We start from the raw sequence: 23,596 nt of genomic DNA, 5'->3' as shown, positions 1-23,596 counted from the left end.
CCTCTGTCCACCATGCTATTATATACAGAGTGTGACTGCTGAGTGATATAAATGTATTCCAGGTGACTGGAGCTATAAATTGGAAAACTCATGCTCTAGATGGGAGTTAAGTGTGGTTGAAAAATTATTGGTTTGTCGGAAAAGTCATGATACATTTTTTTGATGTGTTTTTCAAAGAAAAAAAATGCATCATGACTTTTCTGACACCCCAATACATTAGTGATGTGCCTTTAATACAGTATAGCGATTTATAAAGAATTTTGTGGATTAATTTGAGAATCCAAATACCTTTTTTTCTGTGAGAAAATATATTTGAATTAAAAATTTAAAAGGTAGATTTTCTTAAAACAGCTTAGGCACAGACTACCTGTTAATATATTTGGAAAGAAAAACATGGTAGCATTTGCTGTATTTTAGTGCCTGTACTGTAAGCATTGAAAAGACTTCAAAATATTAAAAAAAAAGTTTATATCACATCAAAAATAGCCCTATGTAAACATTATTTTATTAAATTGTAGTTGAAAAGTCTATAATTAATCTGTAAGACCATTAATGTGTGTACCATATCATACACATAAAAGTTAAAAAATTTTTTTTGAAGTAAATCTATTAAAGAGCCTTTTGATGGGCTTAAGGATACTTTGGTGTGATATTCTAAGGGCTATGATCAGAGATATAGCTCAGTGGTACTCCGGCTAAACATTATGATTTATTGGCTAGATTAATCTATTTATGGTACTATTATACAAAATCATAACTAAATAAAATGAGGCTACTTTTCCCCCTTGTTGATATGAAAAGGCATGCTGTATCTAAAAAGTATAACTGGAAAAATGATTAAGAGCACTATTTTAGGGCTGATTTACTGATAAAACAATTACTTTTATAAAATAATACAAGAAATTACACTGTGATTCAAATTTCTTAAGTAGGTATCGTCTGTATCATTTTAAGTGTTAAGAAAACTAATCAATGCCAAAATTGATAACAAATATTTATTTCATTGACCATAAAACTACAGACTTAGATCCCTGATGAACATAGATGCAAAAATTTTCAATAAGATCTTAGCAAACAGAATTCAACAATGAATGCTGAAGCCTGTTCCATCCTAATTTGTTTGGATGGTGGTAGTATTTTTAGTGCCATGAGAATTTTACCTCCTTATGTAAAAATATGCTTATTGCATCACAGGAATGTTGAATGAGTAGTTTAAAATCTAAACCTGTTTTAGTGTTACACAAAGACCATTTAAGTGACTGAAATAAATAAGCTTATTTCTTTGGACTTTAGTTTTCTCACTTTTAAAATTAGGGTATTTGCTCCATTTCCTCTCCTCCCTAGGATAATTCGGATTTTCTTTCTTTTTTTTTTTAATAAGGGAAAAACTAATGCCAAGGATTACTATAATAATGAAAATATATGTCGGATTTTCTTTCTATAATCCATAAATTTACTTCCAGTAATTCTTCATTCCACATGTAATTAAATCATTTAATAACAGTGAAAAAATTTAAAAGCCATTCTTTATTGCACATTTACAATATATTTGACACTCTCCTAGTTAAATCAATGAATTACATTTTGAACATGCACTGCTCTTTTAGATTACAAAATCAGTAAATGTTTCATTTCTTTGGGTGAGTAATCCTGCAATTTGAAAGTGTTAATACATTTCTCTAAATGTGTACTGGTGGTTATTAGTTTCAGTTATTTTTGTATTTGATACACTGTTCTTGTAATAATTAAAAATGCTGCACTATAGCTATTACAGATCTGTTAAAAAATGATAGTAAACTTTCTTGGTAATAGAACAAGACATAATTACAAACTGAATATACCCTGCCAGATTAGTTCCCAGAGAACATGGACTATCTTTAATGCATATAATTTGCCTGAGAATAAGTAGTGATTGGCTAAATAGTTTATCAATAAAGATTCTATCTATCTAGATTATCACTTCATTTTGCATTTTTACTATTTTTAAATAGAGAGGAAAACCTCAGTCTTTACAGTCAGGGTAAATATAAAAGTGACATTTGCAAAATTAGAGTCCACAAATCATAAACCAAGAAATTAGAAATTAATAGTGCATTGCTGCTAAGTGCTAGACAGAACAAAGTTCTTGAATAATTAGTTTGTTACACGAAAGACATTAATAAATAAGCCCATGATCCTTAGACTTTCTATAAACACCAACAATTTATATAATGCAACATTATAAAAACTTCAAAGGATATTTAATAAATGTTTCAGTAAATGCTATCTACATCATTATGATTATTCCACTGTAGCAAGGTATGAAAATTCCTAAAACGGAAAGAAAAAGTAGCAAAGAAAGCAGAAAACAATGAATCCAATGACCCAGTTCACTGAATAAATATAAATGATCACCATATCCATGTCAAACCACCATCCACGGCTATCATCCTCAAAGTGTAGATAATCCATTCTGTGTGCACCATGTGGGAATTGTCTTCTTGTAACTGGAGCTGCTCGTCTGTGGAAACCTAGATGTATGAACACATTATGTTAAAGCTCATTAAATTCAGGTAAGTGCTCATAAAACCATATTTTGAACACAGGCGCCATATTTTGACTTCACTGATTCATATATTGGGTTCCAGACTTTTCAATGATAAGCAATTATCAGAAGTCTCTCAGTTAAGGGTTTAAAGGGTCCAGGCAGTAAAAACAGCAAAAAGCCTGGACTATGGAGTAAGGATACTATCCATGTTCTCTAACTTTGGGGGGCAAGTTACTTGATTTCTTTGGGTCCCAGATTTCTCATCTATACCATCTGATCACTCAAAAGAATTGTGTTTCACACAACATTTTCTAAATTTATTCATTTTATTTTTAGAACTGTTGTAACAGTTACTATAAATTTGTAGTTTCTATCACTCCCTGTACCTTAAATACTGAGAAATTTGCTGTTATTTCAGAGAAATTCTATAAGAAAAATCTCTCCTGCTTTTTCAATTTTTAGCTTTTTACTTAATCTTTTACCTATTTTAGGTATTTTTTCCTACTTTAGGTATTTCTATGCTGATTAATGTTAGTGAGACAGGTCACTACATTAAACTGAGTAGAAAAGATCTAATTCTGATATTTGCCATTAACTCCAGTGATAAAGGTTCTGTGAAGCTCAAGCTTGAAAGAGAATCTGGTTAACACATTTTAACAATTGAGTAATATTTAGTATCATGTTGTAGCTCAGGCTGCTTATTCTGCTTGTGGTCACAACTGGGCACAAGTATTGGCTATTTAATGTCAGACTTACTTGATCAATATGAATGATCCTAAGTTACTGTTTATGTATGTTATGTATTTTTTTAAATACAAATTTTATATACTTAAGGTATAAAACATGATGATTTGGTATAGTGAAATGAAATTCTATGGGAATGTCTTTATGTCCTTTGCCCATTGTAAAATCAATTAACCAATTTAAAATTATTTGATTTTTTTGCTACTGAGTTATAGGAATTCCTAATCTATTTTGATATTAACCTCTTATCTAATATATAATTTGCAAACATTTTCCTGTGGGTTGCCTTTTTATTTTGTTGATTATTTGCTAGTCAGAGCTTCTGAGTTTGATATAGTCCCATTTGTTTATTTTTGCTTTTGTTACCTGAGTTTTTGCAGTAATATCCAAAAAAAAAAAAAAAATCATTGCAAAGGTCCATGTCAAAGACTCAACCCCCTGCATTTTATCCTAGAGTTTTATGGCTTCAGGTTTTATGTTTAAGTCTTGCATATACACTTTGCATTGATTTTTTGATTTTCCATTTTAAATACATATTTTTTAATTTTTAAAGATAGGAGTCTGATTTTATTCTTCTGCATGTGGCAGTCCATTTCTTCAGTACCATTTACTGAAGAAACTATCCTTTCCCCATTTAAGCATCCTTATTCAAAATTGATTAATTGTATATTTGTGAATTTATTGTTGAGCTCTCTGTTTTGTCTCACTGTTCTATGTATCTGTTTTTATGGCAGTACCATCAGTTTTGATTACTGTAGTTTTGCAATACAATTTGAAACCAGGACCTATGATGAGTCTCTGTTCTTCCTCAAAATTGTTTTGGTTATTAGGGTTTTTTTGGTTCCAAAAAATGTGAAGGATTTCTCAACTCTGAAAGGACTTTTCAACTCTGTTGAGTGAGAAGATTCTGTACCAGGAACTAAATTTTATTCACACCTAATCACAACCTCTTATTCACGATAAACTGAGAATTAGTTTGGAATTAATATATGGTTTAAAGAGTATCCAATACTATTAGTACATTTTTAATTATGCTATTTTATTTGTAGTGCATTTTTAAAAATCAAGGTAATGTTGATAACTATGTTATTTTAAAGAACACAATACAGACACATAGTTCATACATTTTTGGCCATATATTATTGTGGGGAAAAAAGCATAGTGAGGTGAAAATCATACCCTTCAAGAACTCATAAAATTTGATTTTTTGTGCCAATATGAAACTGATTATTTGGTCAAATCAAAATAGTTTTGTGTATTTACTGAGATGTTCACATGGTTTTCTTTTTTTTTTTTAAATCTGTGAGTGTGTTACTTCTGGGTAGAACATAATGGTTTGAGATGCTGAGCAATCTTTCTTCTTCCTTCATAAAACCTAGCAATGTACTAGGCAGACGTTAATCTGTTTCCAAGGTCCCAGAGTTTTGGATGATGGAGAGCACTTGGGGGTTCAGGGAGAAATTCTTTCATTAGTGTTACTATGAATTCTGATAGATGAAGTAACTTACAAAACTGTTAAAGGGTGATAATCATGAAAGTTGACTATGACTTATTTTCCCTAATGAAATAGAAGAAAAGATAAAAACTTCTTGAAGAAATTCATTGTGTGATATCAAAGAGTGAGAAGGAACTGTGAAGAAAATCTTCAAGTCATCAGATTTAGAAAGAATAGAAAGAAAACCAGCATTCCAGAATCTTAAACAGGTACTTCTGCCTCCTCTTAAATTCTGTTTTGGAAAAAGTTTTAGCTCTGAAGTATTTCTCTCGTCTCCTAGAAAAGGCTATTTTTTTCCCTACAGAATATGGCTTAAATTTATGTTCAGCATTAAACACCATGGAATAGGCTCTGTTATTTTGAAGATTCTTTCAGAGTCAGAAGGACTGTCAACAATTATTAATTTTTGCAGTAAGCAATTTGAACAGTGCTTATAGGGTACTCAAAATGTGCTTGTTAACAGGATGTACAAGTGCTTATAAACAAGGATAGACTTTAGAGACTAGAATAATGAGCATATTTTTTTGAGAATATCCCAAATTAGGCCTCTTAAATGTATTTTCAGCAGTAAATGTTATTATGAATATATTTGAGATATATTTTGCAGTTCTTATGAAAAATATTCTTTAGAGGTTAATTTAGAGAGCCCTGAGATCAGTATTTCAAAGGAATTTATCCTATTCCTCATGTGTGATGGGACAGACAAAAGGTTGAAGCACAGTGTTTTACTGCTCTGTATTCTTCATATTACATAATAATTTTGTTGTGTCAAAAGTTGATTGATATAAGTAGGCCTTAGCAGAGGTGGAGTGATATTTTTATAGGCACAAGTAGGTATAGAGTTATTCTGTTAAATATACTTGAAAAGTGAATGCAAAATGAATTTAAAATTTTATCTTTCCTATATCTTTGATTCCAGAGTCAAATGTACTAATCCTACAACATTAACTTTTTATATTGAGTAAGTTAAATATTTTACAGATTATTTATCATTCTATATACCTGCTTTATTTCCAGTATAGTTTATAAAGTTATAAGGCAAAATGAAAACATTTTTAAATGCTTTGCCTTCTTTGAAAACTTTCATTGTTGTAAAACATATACCATGAAAGTTGCCATTTTCACCACTCTTAGTATTTAATTCAGTGACATTTATTACATTAACAAAGTTATATAATCAAAACCCTGTCTCCCAAAATTTTTTTCATTACCACACCACAAGGAGGAACTCTGCAGTCATTAAAGAGTAATTCACTTTCCTACTCTCTACAGCCCTTGGTTATCTCTAATCTAATTTCTTTCTCTGTAACTTTGCCCATTTTAGACACCTTATGTAAATGGGATCATATAAATCCATCCATTTTTGTCTTGCTTATTTTGCTTAATATAATGTTTTCAGTGTTCACTTATATGGTAGCATGCACCAGAACTTCATTTTATGACCAAATAATGTTCCATTGTATGTATATACTACAGTTTGTTTATCCATTAATTTGTTTATAGATATTTGGGTTGTTTTCATCTTTTGGCTGTAGTAAGTAATGCCGCAATGAATATTAGCACACAAGTATCTGTTTTAGCCCCTGTTTTTAATTCTTTTGGGTATATTCCCAGTAGAATTGTTGAGTCATATGATAATTCTGTGTTTAGCTTTCTGAGGAGGAAACGCTAAACTTGTTTCATAGTGGGATGCATCATTTTCCATTGCTATCAACGAAATATAAGGATTACAATTTTCCACATTCTTGCCAATTTCTTTTTCTTTTTTATTATAGTTACCCTGGTAGGTGTGAATTTCACTGTGGGTTTGACTTGCATTCATTTACCTAATGATGTTGAACATCTTTATATGTACTTAGTGCCTATTGGTAATCTTTTTTTGAGCAATGTCTATTCAAGTCAGTTGCCAATTTTTAAATTGAGATGTTTGTTTTCTTGCTGAGTTCTTTATATATTCTGGCTATTTAAATCTTATCAGATGTTATGTTTTGCAAATATTTTCACCTTTTATGTAGGTTGCCTTGTCACCTTCATGATACTGTTTTGATAACAAAATTTTACATTTTGATTAAGTTAAATTGTATTGCTCATGCTTTTGGTATAATACCTAAGAATCCACTGATTAGGAGACTGACCTCTATTTCTAAGAGTTTTACAGTTTTCACCCTTATATTTAGGTTATTAGTCTATTAATTTGCAGTTAATTTTTGTATGGCAAGTCCTTAAATAACACTGTTTCATTCAAAGTTGTTTTGTTATGATATTAATGAGGAAAAAAAAAAACACTACCACCCTGGCTGACATTGAACAAAATGGTATTATTCTGGGACCTGCTTTCAGCATATAAATTGTTTCACTTAATGTCACAGTTTCTAATAGTCTATCAATTATGTTAAGTGAGGACTCAATGCAGATGGTATGAGAGAAGAGTTCAACTTTATTCTTTTGCATGTAGAAATTGAATTGTTTCATGACTATCTGTTGAAGAGTCAATTTTTTTTCCTGATTGAATGAATTTAACACCCTTGTCAAAAAACCAGTTGATCACAGACATACTGACTCTTTATTCAGTTGATTTATATGTCTCTCCTTATATCAGTACCACAAAGTTTTGATAGCTTTGTAGTATTGAAATGGGAAGTGTGAATCCTACAATGTTGTCCTTTTTTTTTAAATTGTCTTGGTTATTCAGGACCCCCTTGAAGTTCCATGCAAATATGAGGATAAGCTTTTCATTTCTATGAAAAATGGCTATTATAATTTTCATAGGAATTCTGTTGAATCTATAGATAGCTTAGCTTTGGTTTGTACTGCTATCTTAACACTATTGTCTCCTAGTTCATGAAAATGAGCTATCCTTCTACTTTAGTTCTTTAAAATTTTTTTTCAGCAATGTTGTTTTTAGTGCAAGTCTTTCACATCCTTAGTTAAAAGTTGTCCTAGTTATTTATTCTTACAGATGAAGTTATACTTTCTTAATATTCCAATGTGATAAACACAATGATTTTTTGTGTTAATCTCATGACCTATAACTTTGCTTAATGTGTTTATTAGGTGTAAAAATTTTCATAGATTCTTTGGGATTTTCTATGTATCAGATATGCTGTTTGTAAACAGAGATTAATTTACATCTTTCCAATTTGGATGCCTTTTATTTGTGTTTATTATCTAATTGCGCTGGTAAAATTTCTAGCACAATGTTGAATAGCAGTGGTGAAAGAGGACATCTTTGTCATATTCATAATCTTAGGGGAAAAGCTTTCAGACTTTCAAACTGAGTTTGATATTAGTTATGAGTTTTTCATAAATTCCATTTATCATGTTGAGGATGTTCCCATCTAATCCTAAGTTTATCATGAAAGGGTGCTTGATTTTGTCAAATGTCTTTTACGCATCAATCAAGATGATTTTCCCCTTCATTTTATTAATATGGTATATTAGATTGGTTTTCTTCTCTTAACCCACCCCTGTATTCCTTGCAAAAATACCATAGTGTATAATTCTTTTAATATGCTATTGAAATCATTTTAATAGAACTTTTTGAGGGTTTGTGCATCTATATTCATAAGGGATATTGGTTTATAATTTTCTTATGTCTTTAGCTTTTCATACTGAATTAGGAAGTGTTCCCTTCTCTTCAGTTTTTTTGAAGATTTACAGAAAGATTGGTGTTGTTTCTATAAATATTTGGTACAATTCACCAGTTATTTCATTTGGCTTATTTCATTTGGATTTTTTGATAGGAGGTCTTTGAGAGGAAGGGCTGATAATAATGCCTAGATTTGTGTAAGTGAGCTACTTTCAAGCTAAGAGGCTATTGAGCAAGCTCACTGCCTGCACAGGAAAATGAGCCAGGACCAGGGCACTTGGGTTGTTAAGAACTTAGGAGTTCACTTGTTGTGCACTGTAGGATCCCGGAGAGCACCCTTCACACAGACAACTACCCTCCATCCTCTTCATATTTCAATATGGGAAATGTGTTAAGACCCCCCCCCCAATATTATGAACTTCTGCCTAAATTCTATGAGGCTGTAGGGGATTTCATTCTGCTTTTTGGGCTAACTACATAGCCTATTGTATTGCACTGGTATCAGCATATGTCATATGGGGAAACTTGGCTATAGGTTTGCACTCTTTTTCCAATCTCACATGTCACTCCATATAGTTATCAAAACCTTGCTGATTTCTTTATGCCTACTTGAGTTCTTAGCCTATGGCAACATTAATCCCCTGATAATTCTCAGACTCAGGAAATTCTTCTCGTGAAGCAAATAGCTGGCAGTATTAGACTTCCTGGGGGAAATTCCCCATATTGGAATTTCAACTCATTTAGTCTTCTTTAATTTTACAAAACTCTCTCTGATTTATTTATAAGTATGAATTTTATAATTGTTACCCCCCCCCCAAGATGCTGCCATTGAGAATCATCACTTGCTATCACTTATATTTTGCTCAGAAGAGGAAATCCCCACTGCTGTTATTGTCAGAAATAAGTTTGACCAATGTCTACCCCTGGGATTCCCCAGGATTCTGTGGTTTTCTTCCTCATTGTCCTCAGAATCAGGGCATATGCATCCCTCCAATTTGGCCTCCTCATATACTAATGCCAATGATGAAACAAGATTGTAGCTGATGATCAAACAAGATTGCTGTTCTTCACTGCTGAACCAGGAGAGGACAGTTCTGCATCCTCTTTTGCCACTATATCTCAGAATAGTGGATATCTATAATTTTCCACATTTTCTGATGATTTGGAATAAAAGGACAACACATCACAAATAATAACCTGCAGCCACTGCACAGACCCAGATTCAGTCTTAGTATATTTTTATACCCCTTGCACACTTCAGTGTGCTAGGGATGAGTATCCTTCATCACCCACAAGAGAACAACATCAGCGTGATTACAAAACTGGGATAACATGATGACAAAGTCTCAGAAATAGAGTTAAGTTTTCCTTTACCTCTCTTAAGGTCCACATCCTTAATCTAGAATTTTTATCCCAAGATTGACCAGTTTCCCAGCAAGATTCACAGTGAGTACATATATTGCTCATTGCCCCAACAAGGAGTCACAAATTGGTTAAACAGTATAACATCAGAACATTTCTGAAGCATTTTTAAAAATTAACTTATACCATTTATTAGACACTGATAGTTCAGTTTGAGTTTGGCTGTCCTGAGTTCCTTTACTGCCTTCCTAGCCGTTCTTAACCGAAGCTTCAAAAAAATCTAGTGTCATGTACCTGCTTATCTTATTTCATGTTCCAACATTTTAATTTTGTGCCATCTATTCTTTAGGTTAGGTGAGAAAGCACAGTATTAGAACTGTGAACTCAGGGCCAAGGTGAGGACAACATGGTGTTCCCTCTCCCACCATGAGAATTTGGAGAATTTGTATTTGTAAATTTCAGTGATCTTGTGGTAGGGTGGACTTTAAAAGTATGTGTGTATGTATGCACTTGTCATATATACACATTTTTAAATCAAGATAGCATTTTCAATATCCAACTTCATATGGAATAAACAAGTTCTAGATAGAAAAAAAATAATGAGGGGGATTGATTTGGGTGTGTGTCTATGTGTGTGGTGGGGGGAAGAGAGAGGGACTAAAACACTACTTGTAATTTTAAAAATGCCAGTTATGAAATGAAGATATTTGACCAAATTTACAATTTCTATAATTTATCTGGACCATAAACTTAATTTTGAGTTTACTGCCCAATTGAACTATTCAGCTCTAAACAGCCTATGGATTCAGTGACCCAACATGAGAATCATCCTGGGTAACAATAAAAGGAATGCAAACAATCTACAGAAACAAGATCTAGCACTTTACAAATCTGTTACAGGTACTAGTTGCACTGATAAGTCTATCAATCTTAGTTCTTTCTTTTTCTAGGCATTGTACCCTTAGATTATTTTATCAGAATGTAATTGACATGATTTGGGTAACTCTGTTGTCAGCATTTCTGGATCAATCAAGACACTGAAACTAGTTTTCATGAGAAATAGCTGAAGGAATGTGGAAATTTAGTATATGGAATGAAGATTTGCAAAAAAAAAAAAATCAAACATATCCTTGTATATTCGAAGAATGGTCATATGGAGTAAAAATGAACCAATAACAGAAACCTGTGAGAAGTAAGATTTTATTCAGCATAGAAATTTTCTGATAGAGTAGTTAAAATGGACAAGCTTACTTTTTCAGGTAGTGAATTCCCTGTCATTGCATGTTACAGGCAGAGTGTACAAGTTCATTTCTGGGTGTGATTGTTGAGCCTATTCTGTGTTGGTTGGAGAAGTTAATTATGTATCTTCTCTGACTCTTCTGAATCTATGATTTTACAATTTAGTGGGATTGTATATAACTACTTGTTTTTAAAGTAGTTTATGTTAATGTAGGGCTTATTACTGGGTCATCCTCTGAAATAAAATTTAAACTCACGAGTAAATCCTGTAGCAAAAATAGGGCTTAATTCTGTAACTGGAAAAGAAAAAGACACTTTAGAATTTGTAGGCCCTTTCAAAGATACTGTCTTGTGAACTAAATTATTCTAGTTTTGGGGGAAATGTAAAAGTTCTTCTAAAAGGCAGCACCTACAGAACATTTCAAATCTCTGACTTACCTCCAACTTTCTGAGAAGGCAGATTTCTAGGTTATATTCAAATTCCTGTTGTTGGAACATGTACTGTTTTGTTTTCTATTAGTGAAAAACACTCTTTTCCATGTGGATATTCTTTTATTTATACTGAGCATGTTCAGACATGCAGAATCAATCTAACACCTTCAGACCAAATAAAGCAATTTCTAAATCATGCACAAGAAATGAAGGGGTTTGTCATAAATAAGTCTCAAACACTTGCCTTTCTGCTTCATATTTCTATTACAGTCAGAAAAACAAGAAAGGAAACCTATAACCCTATGTTTGTTACAGCACTATTTACAATAGTCAATATTTGGAGATACAGCATTTTAAGTCATTTAAATCATTAAATGTTTTTTTCCCATTTTTTGACTTGACTATATTTAGAAAAAATAATCAGCAATATAGAACTTTTTATTTTTTGTCAAAAAATTTTTTTTTGTCAAAAATAACTTCTAAGCTAGTTTGCATAATAGGTAAAATTGTTTTTTTAGGGAATCAACTGAAATATCATGATTGATAATCATGTCAGTTGGATACTAATAAACAGAGGATGCAACACCTGGAAATGGTAGATATTTCAGGGAACTAAGAATTAGCACCTGATGAGAGATGTAAAGTGATAGCTCACATTTCTCTGGAGTGTTAACTCTTTCCATTATTCAAAGTATATATTTGTAAGAAGAACGAAAATTAAAACATATCTGCTCACTCATCATTATCTCCAAGACAATGCCTAGTAGAATGAAAAAGAATGGGTCTATTCTAGTAAGTACAAAATAACTTCATGGCTGAATGAATTCAAAGAATTGGCAAACCAAATTTGGCAGTGTACGAAAGAAGCAGAAGTGTAACAGCAGGTTAACATTAGAAAATCTATCACAATCTACGAATATTATACATTAACAGAGTAAAGTCATTATGATCACCTCAAAAATACTGGAAAAAATTCACAAAATTAATAATTCATGTAAGAAAAAGATGTCAGCAAACTGGGAACAAATGGAATCCTTAAAGCCTGATGAAGGGTATCTACCAAAAACACATTCTATTCAATGCAAATATTACAAATATTCCTTTTAAAATCAGGGATGCTGCACTTTTGCTCTTCAACATCAAATAGATATCCTAACTCAGGAAGTACAGCAAGGGAAAAAAAACATACATATTAGATAGAAAGATATGTTGTACTTATTTGAAGATAATACAGATATAATTGTCTTCACTGAATGCTCCCCAATCCCTATAAATGGACTTAGTAAGATCATTTAGGAAGGCTGCTAAGTATCAGGTCAAAATCTCAACCAGTAACATTTCTGTGCAACAATAGTTAGGAAATACTTTAAAAGACCAAGCATCATTTAAAATAAATTTCAAAAAAGTGGGCTATTTGAAGAAAGATAACTTTCTATAACATAAGAGATAGACTCTGGATTAAATCTCTCAATGAGAAAAGTAAAACTGTAAAGTTAGCATAATGGAAGCTAAGGAAACCTTTCTGACCTGGGGTTGGGGAAGAATTTCTTAAACAAAACTTCAAAACACAAATAAAATTTAAAAAGATTTAATTACGTGAAAGTTAAGAATTTCTTTCAATGAGGGATACCATGGGAAAATTTAATATTCAGATGATAAAATGGAATAAAAATTTGTAAGGCTTAAGGGGTTAATATCTAGAAAACGTAAGAAAGTCTGGAAAACTGATAACCTAGAAAATAGAAACCTCTTAAAATAATGAAGAAAACAGTCACAAAATTGGTATTCTAAAGGCTAAAAAGTATTTGAAGTGATATCAAATTATTAGACATCAGATATACAGGCATGATATAACAAGGGTTCCTAATTCCTATTCTTTGTCAACACTGGGTCTTCTCCCATTGTTGTATGTTTTTCCAACTTTCAAGCACTATTGATAAGTATGTATACTGGCCATTTGCAAGAACTGCTGGCATTATTTAGTGAAGCTAAGTATATTGATATTCTGTGACCTAGATGTTCTGCTCCTGAGTCTACACGCTGTGCAACTAGGTGCAACTAGGATACTCATTAGTACTACTACAAGTAGTACAAGTAGTAGTAGTACTAATTAAAGTTAAGAATTAACTTAGAGATTTAAAGGTATTCTGTATTCTAGTCTGTGTACAGATGGAAGGTGGTAGATGCATACTGTAATAAGCTTTAAGGAGAACCAAAGAGTGGAGGTACATATATCAACTAGATGAATCTAAAAGTATAGTGCTAGGTGAAAGAAATAAAAAATAGAATACAATATAAAACATCATTTTCATAAATTAAAAAATGCAGAAAACAACAGTACACATTATATAAGGATACCAAAAAAAAGAGATACACATAAAATAAATCCAATATAATAGAAAGTAGGATATGGGGAAAAAGAAAATGACTGTTTGAATTACTAATGATGATATGCCATAAATCAGAAAGTAGGACTGGCAAAACTCTGCATTTGAGAAGAGGACAAAAACTTAGCAAATACAAAGGAATAAATCTAACCAAAATATGTATAATATATTTGTAAAGAAAATTATAAAACTTTATCATAAGATACTAAAAATTTAGAAAACCTAAATCAAAGAAAAACCAGTTTGTAGATAGAGAATGTTATCAGAGTAAGGTGTCAGGTGTCTCCAAACTGACTCATACATTGAGTAGGACCTCCCTTCCTCAAGCCCATGGCATTTTTCATAAAATTTCACAGCAGAATGCTAAAATTTACATGGAAGAGCAAAGAGCCAAAATTTGCTTTTAGCTAAGACACTCTTGCATTAAAACAAGTTTGAAGGAAGAGGGTATCAAGATTTAGTATAAAGCTGTAGTAATTAACACAGTATGGAATTGACAAAAGAATAAGCAAATAAACCAATAGAACCAAATAAAGTTCTCAGAAATAGACTCACATACATAAAAATTTAAAATATACCAGATGAGTACTATGGAGCATTTGGGAAATAACTAATTATTTTCAATAAAAAATAATAATTAAATAGGAAATAATCCCAAAGTAATTGGATCCCTACTTACAACACAGCAAAACAACACACCAAAACCACCACCCCCCTTCCAAAATATAGGAAACAATAACATGAATCAATCCCAGAAATCTTTACAACTATTGAAAAATGCACAGGAAAATATCTGTGTGCCCCTGGATTAGAGAAAAATTTCTGAAGGCATATAGATGGAAAGATGATGAAGAAAATGAACAGCCAGAACTTAAGATATCATAAAGAGAAACACCATAACTAGGAGAGGATAGATGCCATTCACATAGTCAACAGAAAAAGCAGTCACCAGAAAACACTTTAAGACTCTCAAAAATAAACAAGAATAATACAACCAAATAGGAAAATGAACAAAACTTATAAGCAGTCATTTCATTGAAGAAGAAATGCGATGGCCAATATGTAAAGTTAGTAATTCGAGTGAGGGAAATTAAACTCTAAGGGAATATGATTTTATACCTATTAGACTGGAAAAATATAAAGGACAGAAAATATCAAATGTGATGACATGCTGGGGTTAATCAGTACAGTCATTTAAGGAAATGATCTGGCTTAGGTTATCAAGGTAAAGATGTGCTTTTCCTATGACCCACTAGTTTTCCACTGACACTTATCCTATAGGAATTCTTAAGCTCCAGGAGATATGAAAAGAACATTTACAACAGCATTGTTTATAATAACAAAAGCAGCAACTCAGTTGTTTGCATAGGATAAATTGTGCCATATTCACATAATGTACAATAGTATAGAAATAAAAATGAATGTGGTTACATTTCTTGAAATGAATGAACTCAAGAAAAAACACAGAATGACAAAGCAACTGCAGAAGGACACATATACATGCAGAAGAACAGTTACTGCTGCAAAAGTTCAAAACAAGCAAGATTAAATAACATTTAGTATATATAAGTAGCTAGTATAAAGATATGAAAAATACAAACCTCATGGAAGCAAGAAGTAAACAAAAAGAAGTACAGAAGATGCTTCTGTACTTAATAATATTGGTTATTAATAAATCTGGTTTGTGATTAAAATCCTGAATGACTTTTCAGGCCTAATCATAGACAATTACATAAGTCTTACTTGTAAGCCTTGAGGGGAGAGCTGCCCTCCTCACACCCAACTTGATGTATAGTCAGTACATTACAGTCCCTAAAGGAGTTGCGGCCAAGGTCTCCGTCCCTGTGGACAGTGAAGTTCTTTTGTATATTTGCATTCCTAGTCCCAGCACCTGTAGTTCCAGGTCCTTTATTTGAGGCTTTGAGGGCTTGTATCGGTGCCTTTACCAAGACCTCTACTGCATGCACAAAGGGGAGACCCCACTCTGAATTAATATCTAGTACTTTTCCACTCCTAACTCTTCCCATTCCTAGTCTCCACCCACCCTTTTCTCCCCAAACATACATGCTCCAGGGACCACTGAATTGCCAGATTCTTATCTGGAGCTCCCTCAGCAGTAAGAGACAGCCACAGCTGTGCTGGTGCATGAGGAAAAATGGAATAGGGGAAGCCAACAGTTCCTTTGGTTTTAGACTCTTGCTTCTACCACTTCACCAAGAGACTAAAGACTTAACTCTTTCCATTTTGGCTGAGCCTGACAGCTCAGCACTGTTAAGCTCCTTATAGTAATACATTTCTTAAGTTAGATTGTATAATAAAACTACTTTGAACCTCCTCCATAAATACTTATAAAAAGTTAAGATCTGTGGAACTTCTATGGGGAGGACAAATAAGGAAATCACATAGAAATAACTGTTTAAATTATAGCTTCAGTGAGAGAGAATATAAAAAGACAAAGGAAATTGCAGGGTTAGCAGAAAGGTGCTTCATTCTTTTAAAAAGTTGGGTGTAGAGAAGAAGATAGGATACAAAGGAACATTTTAAAGCATATAATTCATATTATAAATTTTCTCTTCTTTGACATGAAATCCTTTAAGGTATTCTTATTTTGATTTCATACTATATTTTGTGACATAAATAAAATTTAAATGTTTCTATGCCAAATCTATGGATAATGGGTTTTGCTGTATTGATCTTACTGGTCATCTTATGTAGGTGTTTTTTCTGTTCCTGGGAGATCAGTAATCCCTGAAGATCTCATATCTGAACCTTTACAACCAAAGCTCATAATAACATAAGGAGTAAATACTAAAACTGCACAGTAGTTCATGTTCTGATAGACTATCGTCTTTAAAAAGATTTAAAATGACATTTAGTATATATATTCTAAATTACATTTTATATTTATATTGTAAGATAATCATTATACAGTAACAAACTCTCAAAGGTGAAAAAGTTATTAGAGATAACCTTGACTTTCCATACTTTGATAATTCTTTATATCTATTAGCACAATTAGTTATTTAAAATGTGACTTCACATTAGCTCATTTGATCCTCATAACAATGACATTCATAGATACAACTGTTCCCATTTTACAATTCAGAAAAGAGAAACAGAAGTTTTTTCCATGATGTCCCTGCAGTCAGATAACAGGTTCAACCTTAGACCCAAAAACTGGTTTTCCTATTTTATTAGACATATGCGATACTCTCTATACCAAGGTTCTTCCACTTTCTACTTGCCCTAAACTTGTTGTACAACTGTAAAATATTAACTTAGTTATGATATTGTATTAGAATCTTTATAAATACCAGTGTTTTTTAAATCAAATCTGTTACTTTTGAGATGAATTGAATTATCTACATATTAAAAATTACAAAAAGCAAAACAAAGTAAACTTAATCATGCGTTTCTCTCAAATTTGCTTTTATCATAGTCTCATTTCTTTCTCTCTTTTTAAAAATATTTATTTATTTTTGCATACAAGAACTGGGGTACAGGCCAGAGGTGCAGGGGGTGAGGGGATTCACCAGAGACAGAGTAGAGAACCAAACAGGAGGATTGACTGAAATGTACTGCTAAGGGGAACAGCAGGCAAGACAGAAGAGGTCTGCTGCACCATGTGGATTCCTCCCTGGACAGGGATCAAACTTGTGCTGCAGTGCCTGCGGATAGCTTTATATCGCGGCGTCTAAACCCCTTGTGCCACCAGGGAGGCCCCGGTCTCATTTTTTTTCATATGCATACCTGAAGTTTTCAACAAGGATACTTAGTAAAATCCTTACTTAAAATTGATCAATACAGAAATCTATTTCCATTTTTAAGACACAGAGAAAAGAGCTTTAAGGAGAGACTTTGGTGAAAGTTACCAGACTTCTTTTTTATTCTTTTTTGCATTTGTTGCCTTACCTCCAAAAAGATGGAATGCTTTTCTGCAGCTTGGTAGAGGCCATTTTGCAGAGTTGGATTTCTGAAAGCTTTGTTTTATTTTCAAATATTCTTTAGCAAAGAATGTTTTTGTGGCATTGTTAAGTTCTAAAGAAAAGAAAATAGTATTTTAATGTATTCAATTGAATAAAATGGTAAGAAAATGAAAAATGATTATCACAGTGTTCTGAGAATAAATTCAGATCTCTTTAAGGCTGACGACAAAAGGAGATTCAATCGTTTTTTTAACTCAAGCAAACATAATTCCCTCATATTCACATTTGAAGTAACTTGATGTACATACACATAGAACAGACATCTACTGAATAGCTTCTATGACAGACACGATACCAGATATGGAGGACACAGTGATGAAAAAGCCATAATCCTTGCCCTCAAGAAGACTGAGGATTAAAAGATGAAAAAAGCATATAGGCAAAAAAAGAGGAATTATGTATAAGCATAGTAACAGGAAAGTCAGAGTGTGGTCAGGGTTCAGGAGTGATAATGAAAAGGAAAAACACACTTTAGACATGTTTACTTCATAACCTTTTTAATTCTATATGTGATAAGTAGAGCATTTACTGAGTCTAATGCTATGATTTGAAGAAGCTTTAAAATGTAAAACTTTTAAAATGTAAAACTAAATTTTCAGTCTCTTAAAATGCTTGCTAATGAGAAAGAGAAAGAAAAAAAGACTATGTATGAAGTCTCTCTCTATAGTGTATAACATATATAATCTATATATAGACTATCATCAGTCTCTTTAATACATATGTATGGTGTCTGTATGGTGTCTATATAAGCCATGGAAAGTAGGGCATGATCTGAGTTGTTTAATGGAGAAATTCTTCTTAGAGGGAACAGTGCAGAGTTGGTTACTAATCTGAGAAGTATATTAAGCATCCATCAGTGTTCCCTTTTACTTTCATCCCGTAATTATTACCTGTAGCATTTCCTCAGTTTCCTATTTCAGGCTTCGTGCTTCTGCTTAAACCTAAATTTTCTATTTCTCTTAATTACTATCTTGGATTAATTCTTACTTAAGTAATTCACAAGGAAAACAGATTGTCACAAAGTTTACATGTAAACAAAAAAGAAACAAAATAAAAAATAGACTACTATAGGCAAGTGAGTTTATGTATTAAACCTGCAATTCCCTTTAACTACTTTTCCCATTCCATATCCAAGAACCAGTTATTCAAGCACACACTGATGAAAAAGTGTTTTCATAGTCTGTATACTCGTTGTGTATGTTGGGGTGGTTATGGCTAGTGAATTTTTATCCTCATGTGTTCAATGGTCAAATAATTTGAGGTTGGATAGTTTCATTGTATTTTCTGTAGCAACGCACAGCTATTTATTCAAGTCTACTTTGCCCACTGTGTGTGAACAGCACCATCACCTAGTTAAAAACTCCTCAGTGCCATTCATATGGGTGAAGAGAATGGAGGCGTTATCTAAGGGCTTATAAATCATTCATCAACAGGGCCTCCCTGGTGGCAGCGCCGTTTAGATCCCCCGCCACCGGCGAGGGTCCCACATGGCGTGCAGACCTCTCCTGCCGTGCCCACTGCTCCCCTCAGCAGTGTACTTGGGTCCTTCTGCCTGTTCTGCTCCCTGCTCTGGCTCTGGTGAATTCTCTCATCCTCCTGTGCTTCTGACTGTACCCAGTGCTTGTATAAACAAACAAACAAACAAACAAACAAACAAACAAACAAATAAATCTTTAAGAAAAATCATTCATCAACAGAAGTAATTCTTGTAGGACTTAAGTAACAATGACTGTAATTCAGGGTATTTTCTGAGAAATTAAAAATTATGTGAGATGAATGGTATTGAGTTAACAATGAACTCTTGGCAAATTGACTTGCAGCTCTGTAAATGCCCTAGTAAATGAGATAAACAGGACACTGAGTAAATGATGATTTCATCGTGGGAGAGAATATAAACCAAAGTGAAGAGTTTATAACTTAAGAATTCTGATTCCTCTCTCTTTATCTTTCTCCTCTTCTTCCACATTGTCCTCTTCCAGAAAGTATACTGTAGCCATTGCTCTACCCTCTTTTATATTGAAAACTTATTTGGAAGTGTTACTGAATTCTAGTGCATAGAAAAGATTAGATTGCATCAGTGGGTATTTGTTAAAAGGGAGCTCAATAGTAGTCCTTTGTGTATATATATCAAATATTTTTAATTCACTCAATTGTAAATAGTGCTGCAATAGGAGTGCATATATCCTTTAGAATAGTGTTTTGCAATTGCATTTAGATATCTAGGAGGACTATTGCCAGGTTATATAGTAGATATATTTTTAATATTTTGAGAAACCTCCATTCCATTTTTCACAGTGACTGGACCAATCTACATTCCCACCAACAGTTTATAAGGGTTCCTTTTTTTCAATGTCCTCACCAACACTTGTTTTTAGTCTTTTTGATATGGGCTATTCTCACAAGTATGACATGACACTGGCTTCAGTGATGCCCTTTGGGATTCAACTCAGCAAGAGAAACAAAAGCAAGAACAAACAAATGGGGCTTCATCAAACCATAAAGGTATTCAGAATAATCAGGCAATCATGTTAATGAACGAGAACAGTTACCTTTTTGGAAAAAGACTCTAGAAATAATTGTCCGACACAGTGGGCATGGAGTGTTTGCAGGATTGTCTTTGGCTAGAGTCCGTAAGCAGGGCTCACAGAAGATATGGTGGCAAGGATAACACATGTAGGGGTTGAAATAAACATCTAGGCAGACTGCACAGATATAGCTTTCCTTTTCCTCTGCATATTCATTGTCATCATCTGTACTCATCTCAGTATTCAAACTCTGCAAAACATAAGCAAGAACAATTTTTTCTTAGTCAATGAGACTCGATTCCTTAAGAATGAGAGACTGATTTTATTTTATTAAAAACAATGAAAATGTTTATTAGAAATATAATATAGAAATTCTACTTTACAGAATAAGAAGAAACTGAAAACATATATGAAACACCCAGAAGTCTTAATTTATTCGTTTCAGTATTTTTATTTAATGCTAAATATACCTAAATACATTAAGTATACCTATATTTAACAAGCACTAGTTAGGTGTTAGATGTATACAGTTTCAGGATTACACATTTCACATGTATCCCATTGCCAACACAGCATAAGTGGATAGTAACAAGGTTATGCAGCCCTATATGGACATTGACACATGATGAAAAGGAGGGCAAGAATATATCATATTTCATGCTCCTACAATACAAGGGAATACTCTCTTTTCTAAACTTTATGAACCTCAAGGCCAAGAAAAGGTCAAAATCTAAAGTATGTTACGAGGTAGACAAGTCAAAGACACTGCACTAATTCTGAGATCAGTCTTGCAGATAGAAAATATAATAATCACCCTCCACCCCAATGGAATAATTAAGAAGGAAGCTACTTAAAAGGTTTTTAGGAAAGAGGCAGATCAGAGGTTAGCAGCATAAGATCTGGTAGCCCAATTCCTATTAACCTCACATCTGTCTCCTACAGGAGGCTGTTAGGATTAAATAAAGTAAAACCACTTAAAGCATTTAACACAGAGCTTAGCACATGATAAATACCAGTTTAGGCCATCTTCCTCCCTGCTCCTGCCATCCTGTTCTGCCTATCCTATTTTCCAGGTCCTCTAGTTTTTGCTGGAGCCTAAGAAACATTTCCTTAAACTAAGTCTAGACTCAGTCCACTGAATCACAATGGGAACCTACACAGTTTAATCTTTTCTCTTTTCCTCACATTGATGTTTGTGAAAAAATGGAAATTAATGATTAATTACTTGAGTGGACCTTTGACTGCAGGCAATTTTTATGTTACATGAAATGTAAAAGTGTAAGTGAAGCATACAGAAATTAAGAATGCAGAAAAACCTTTCTATTGTATAAACTAATATTTAATTTTTTTTTAAAGATTTTTTTTTATAGAGGCATGTTTTATTTATTTATTTGTTTATTTGTTTGTTTATACATGCACTGGGTACAGTTAGAAGCTTGGGAGGGTGAGAATTTACCAGAGACAGAGTGGGGAACAGAACACGCAGAATGACAAAGTACACTGCTGAGGGGAGCAGCGTGCGGCAGGAGAGGTCTGCGCACCATGTGGGACCCTCCTCTGGTGGCCGGGGAGCAGCCAGGGATGGAACCTGCGGCGCCCGCGGGCAGCTTCGCAACCCAGCGCTCAACCGCTGCGCCACCAGGGAGGCCCTAAACTAATAGTTAATTTATCTAGATGACTTTGCTTCTCTTCTGCCAGCTTTTCTGCCACTTGTTGGTAATTTTCTTTTATTTGAGTATTTAGCATATTTATTTTTAATTGAGTTGTCTGACTTTCTTATAGACTTGTAGGCAATTTTGCTTAGTTTAATTATTTGTGGTTACTGGTTAGATATGTTGCAAATATTTTTTTCCTTTCTTTGGTATGTCTCTTCATTCTTTTCATGGTATCCTATGATGGAATGAAGTTCTTAATTTTATTTTATTTAAAGATTTATTTATTTATTTATACAAGCACTGGGTACAGTCAGAAGTGCGGAAGGGTGAGAGAATTCACCAGAGCCAGAGCAGGGAACAGAACAGGCAGACTGACGAAATACACTGCTAAGGGGAGCAGCGGGCATGGCAGGAGAGGTCTGTTGCACCATGTGGGACCCTCCCCGGTGGCCGGGGATCAAATCAGCACTGCAGAGGCTGTGGGCAGCTTCATAGCCCAGAGCTCAACTGCTGCGCCACCAGGGGAGGCCCGAAGTTCTTAATTTTAAAGAAAAATTTTCCTTTACAATAACAATCTTATTTTAGAATTTTTATCTTATTTTAGAACTCTTATCCTTTCCCATGGTCATCAAGATAGTATTATTTAGCATTTCATAATAGATTTTAAATATATGATATGCATTAGGTGTTAATTTTATTTTTATATTTATGTAGTTATTAACTAGTACAGTTCATTTATTGCAAGAACTTTCCTCCTCTCTCTGAAATGCCATTTTGCTATTTACTTAGAGACCACATAAGCATGGGTTGGTTTTTAAGGCTTCTATTAGCTTACTGTCTATTCCTATGCCATTATCGCAGTCTCTTATTGTAGCTTTATAATAAGCCTCAATATCTGATAAAATCTTTTCATCTTTTTGTGATTCTTCAAGAGTATCTGGACTATTCTTGTCCTTGTCTAGGACCATATTAAATTTGGAATAACCTTGTCAAGTTCTTTTTAAAAAGTTGGAATTTTTATTGGAACTGCATTGAGCCTACAGATAAATTTAGGAAGAGTGAGAAATCTTTGCTTAAGTTTTGAAATATATAAACCTGGTTTAGCCATTCATTTATTAAAAATTTTCAAAAATTATCTTGATAGTTTACATATTTAAGCCACTATTTTATCTCCAAGTTACTACTTCACTACCTTTCTCAACTAGTTCAATCTTAATAATATAAGATTGAATATATAAGATACATAATAATATAAGGTTGAGCATAAATAATACAGCTCTAGTATCTCTCATACAAAAGTAAACATGTAAAAAAAAAAAAAAAACCAGACCTCTCCAGCTCATGCTACATCCTTTATTCTCTTAAGAGACTTGATCCTGTTACATGTGATTTCTTTTTCCTCACTGCCTGTATATTTCCTCATTGCGTGTACATTTCCTCATTGCCTGAGTATATTTCTATTCAGTCTAACTTGACTTTCTCTAAATACTTGCTGAAAATGCTTGGTAAGTCACTATCAATCAATTCTAGCATGCTTTCTTGAATAATCTTCCCAAGTCTCTCAGCAGCATTTCCTAAGTAACCATGACTTCTTTCTTGCCACCAACTTAATGTCTTCTTATATTTAGATAAGAAAGGATGAAATGCTGGGAATT

General features: G+C 33.1%; 1 protein-coding gene across 2 annotated transcripts in view; it reads right to left on the bottom strand.

The window, feature by feature from the left end:
* Positions 1-1,467: 1,467 nt before the first annotated feature.
* Positions 1,468-23,596, bottom strand: part of RNF180 (ring finger protein 180) — a 103,055-nt gene continuing 80,926 nt past the window's right edge. For both annotated transcript variants that reach the window (XM_037530026.2, XM_037530027.2), the window contains exons 5-7: positions 20,311-20,536; positions 17,688-17,813; positions 1,468-2,510 (exon numbers count right to left, since the gene is read on the bottom strand). In XM_037530026.2, the coding sequence (XP_037385923.1) occupies positions 2,311-2,510; positions 17,688-17,813; positions 20,311-20,536 (552 nt within the window). In that variant the 3' untranslated portion in view covers positions 1,468-2,310. The remainder of the gene's footprint in view (positions 2,511-17,687; positions 17,814-20,310; positions 20,537-23,596) is intronic.

This window comes from Talpa occidentalis, unplaced genomic scaffold (assembly GCF_014898055.3).
Source record: "Talpa occidentalis isolate TD23 unplaced genomic scaffold, MPIMG_talOcc4v2.1 talOcc4.6, whole genome shotgun sequence".
NCBI lineage: Eukaryota > Metazoa > Chordata > Mammalia > Eulipotyphla > Talpidae > Talpa > Talpa occidentalis.
This window is presented reverse-complemented; position numbering and strand designations above follow the sequence as displayed.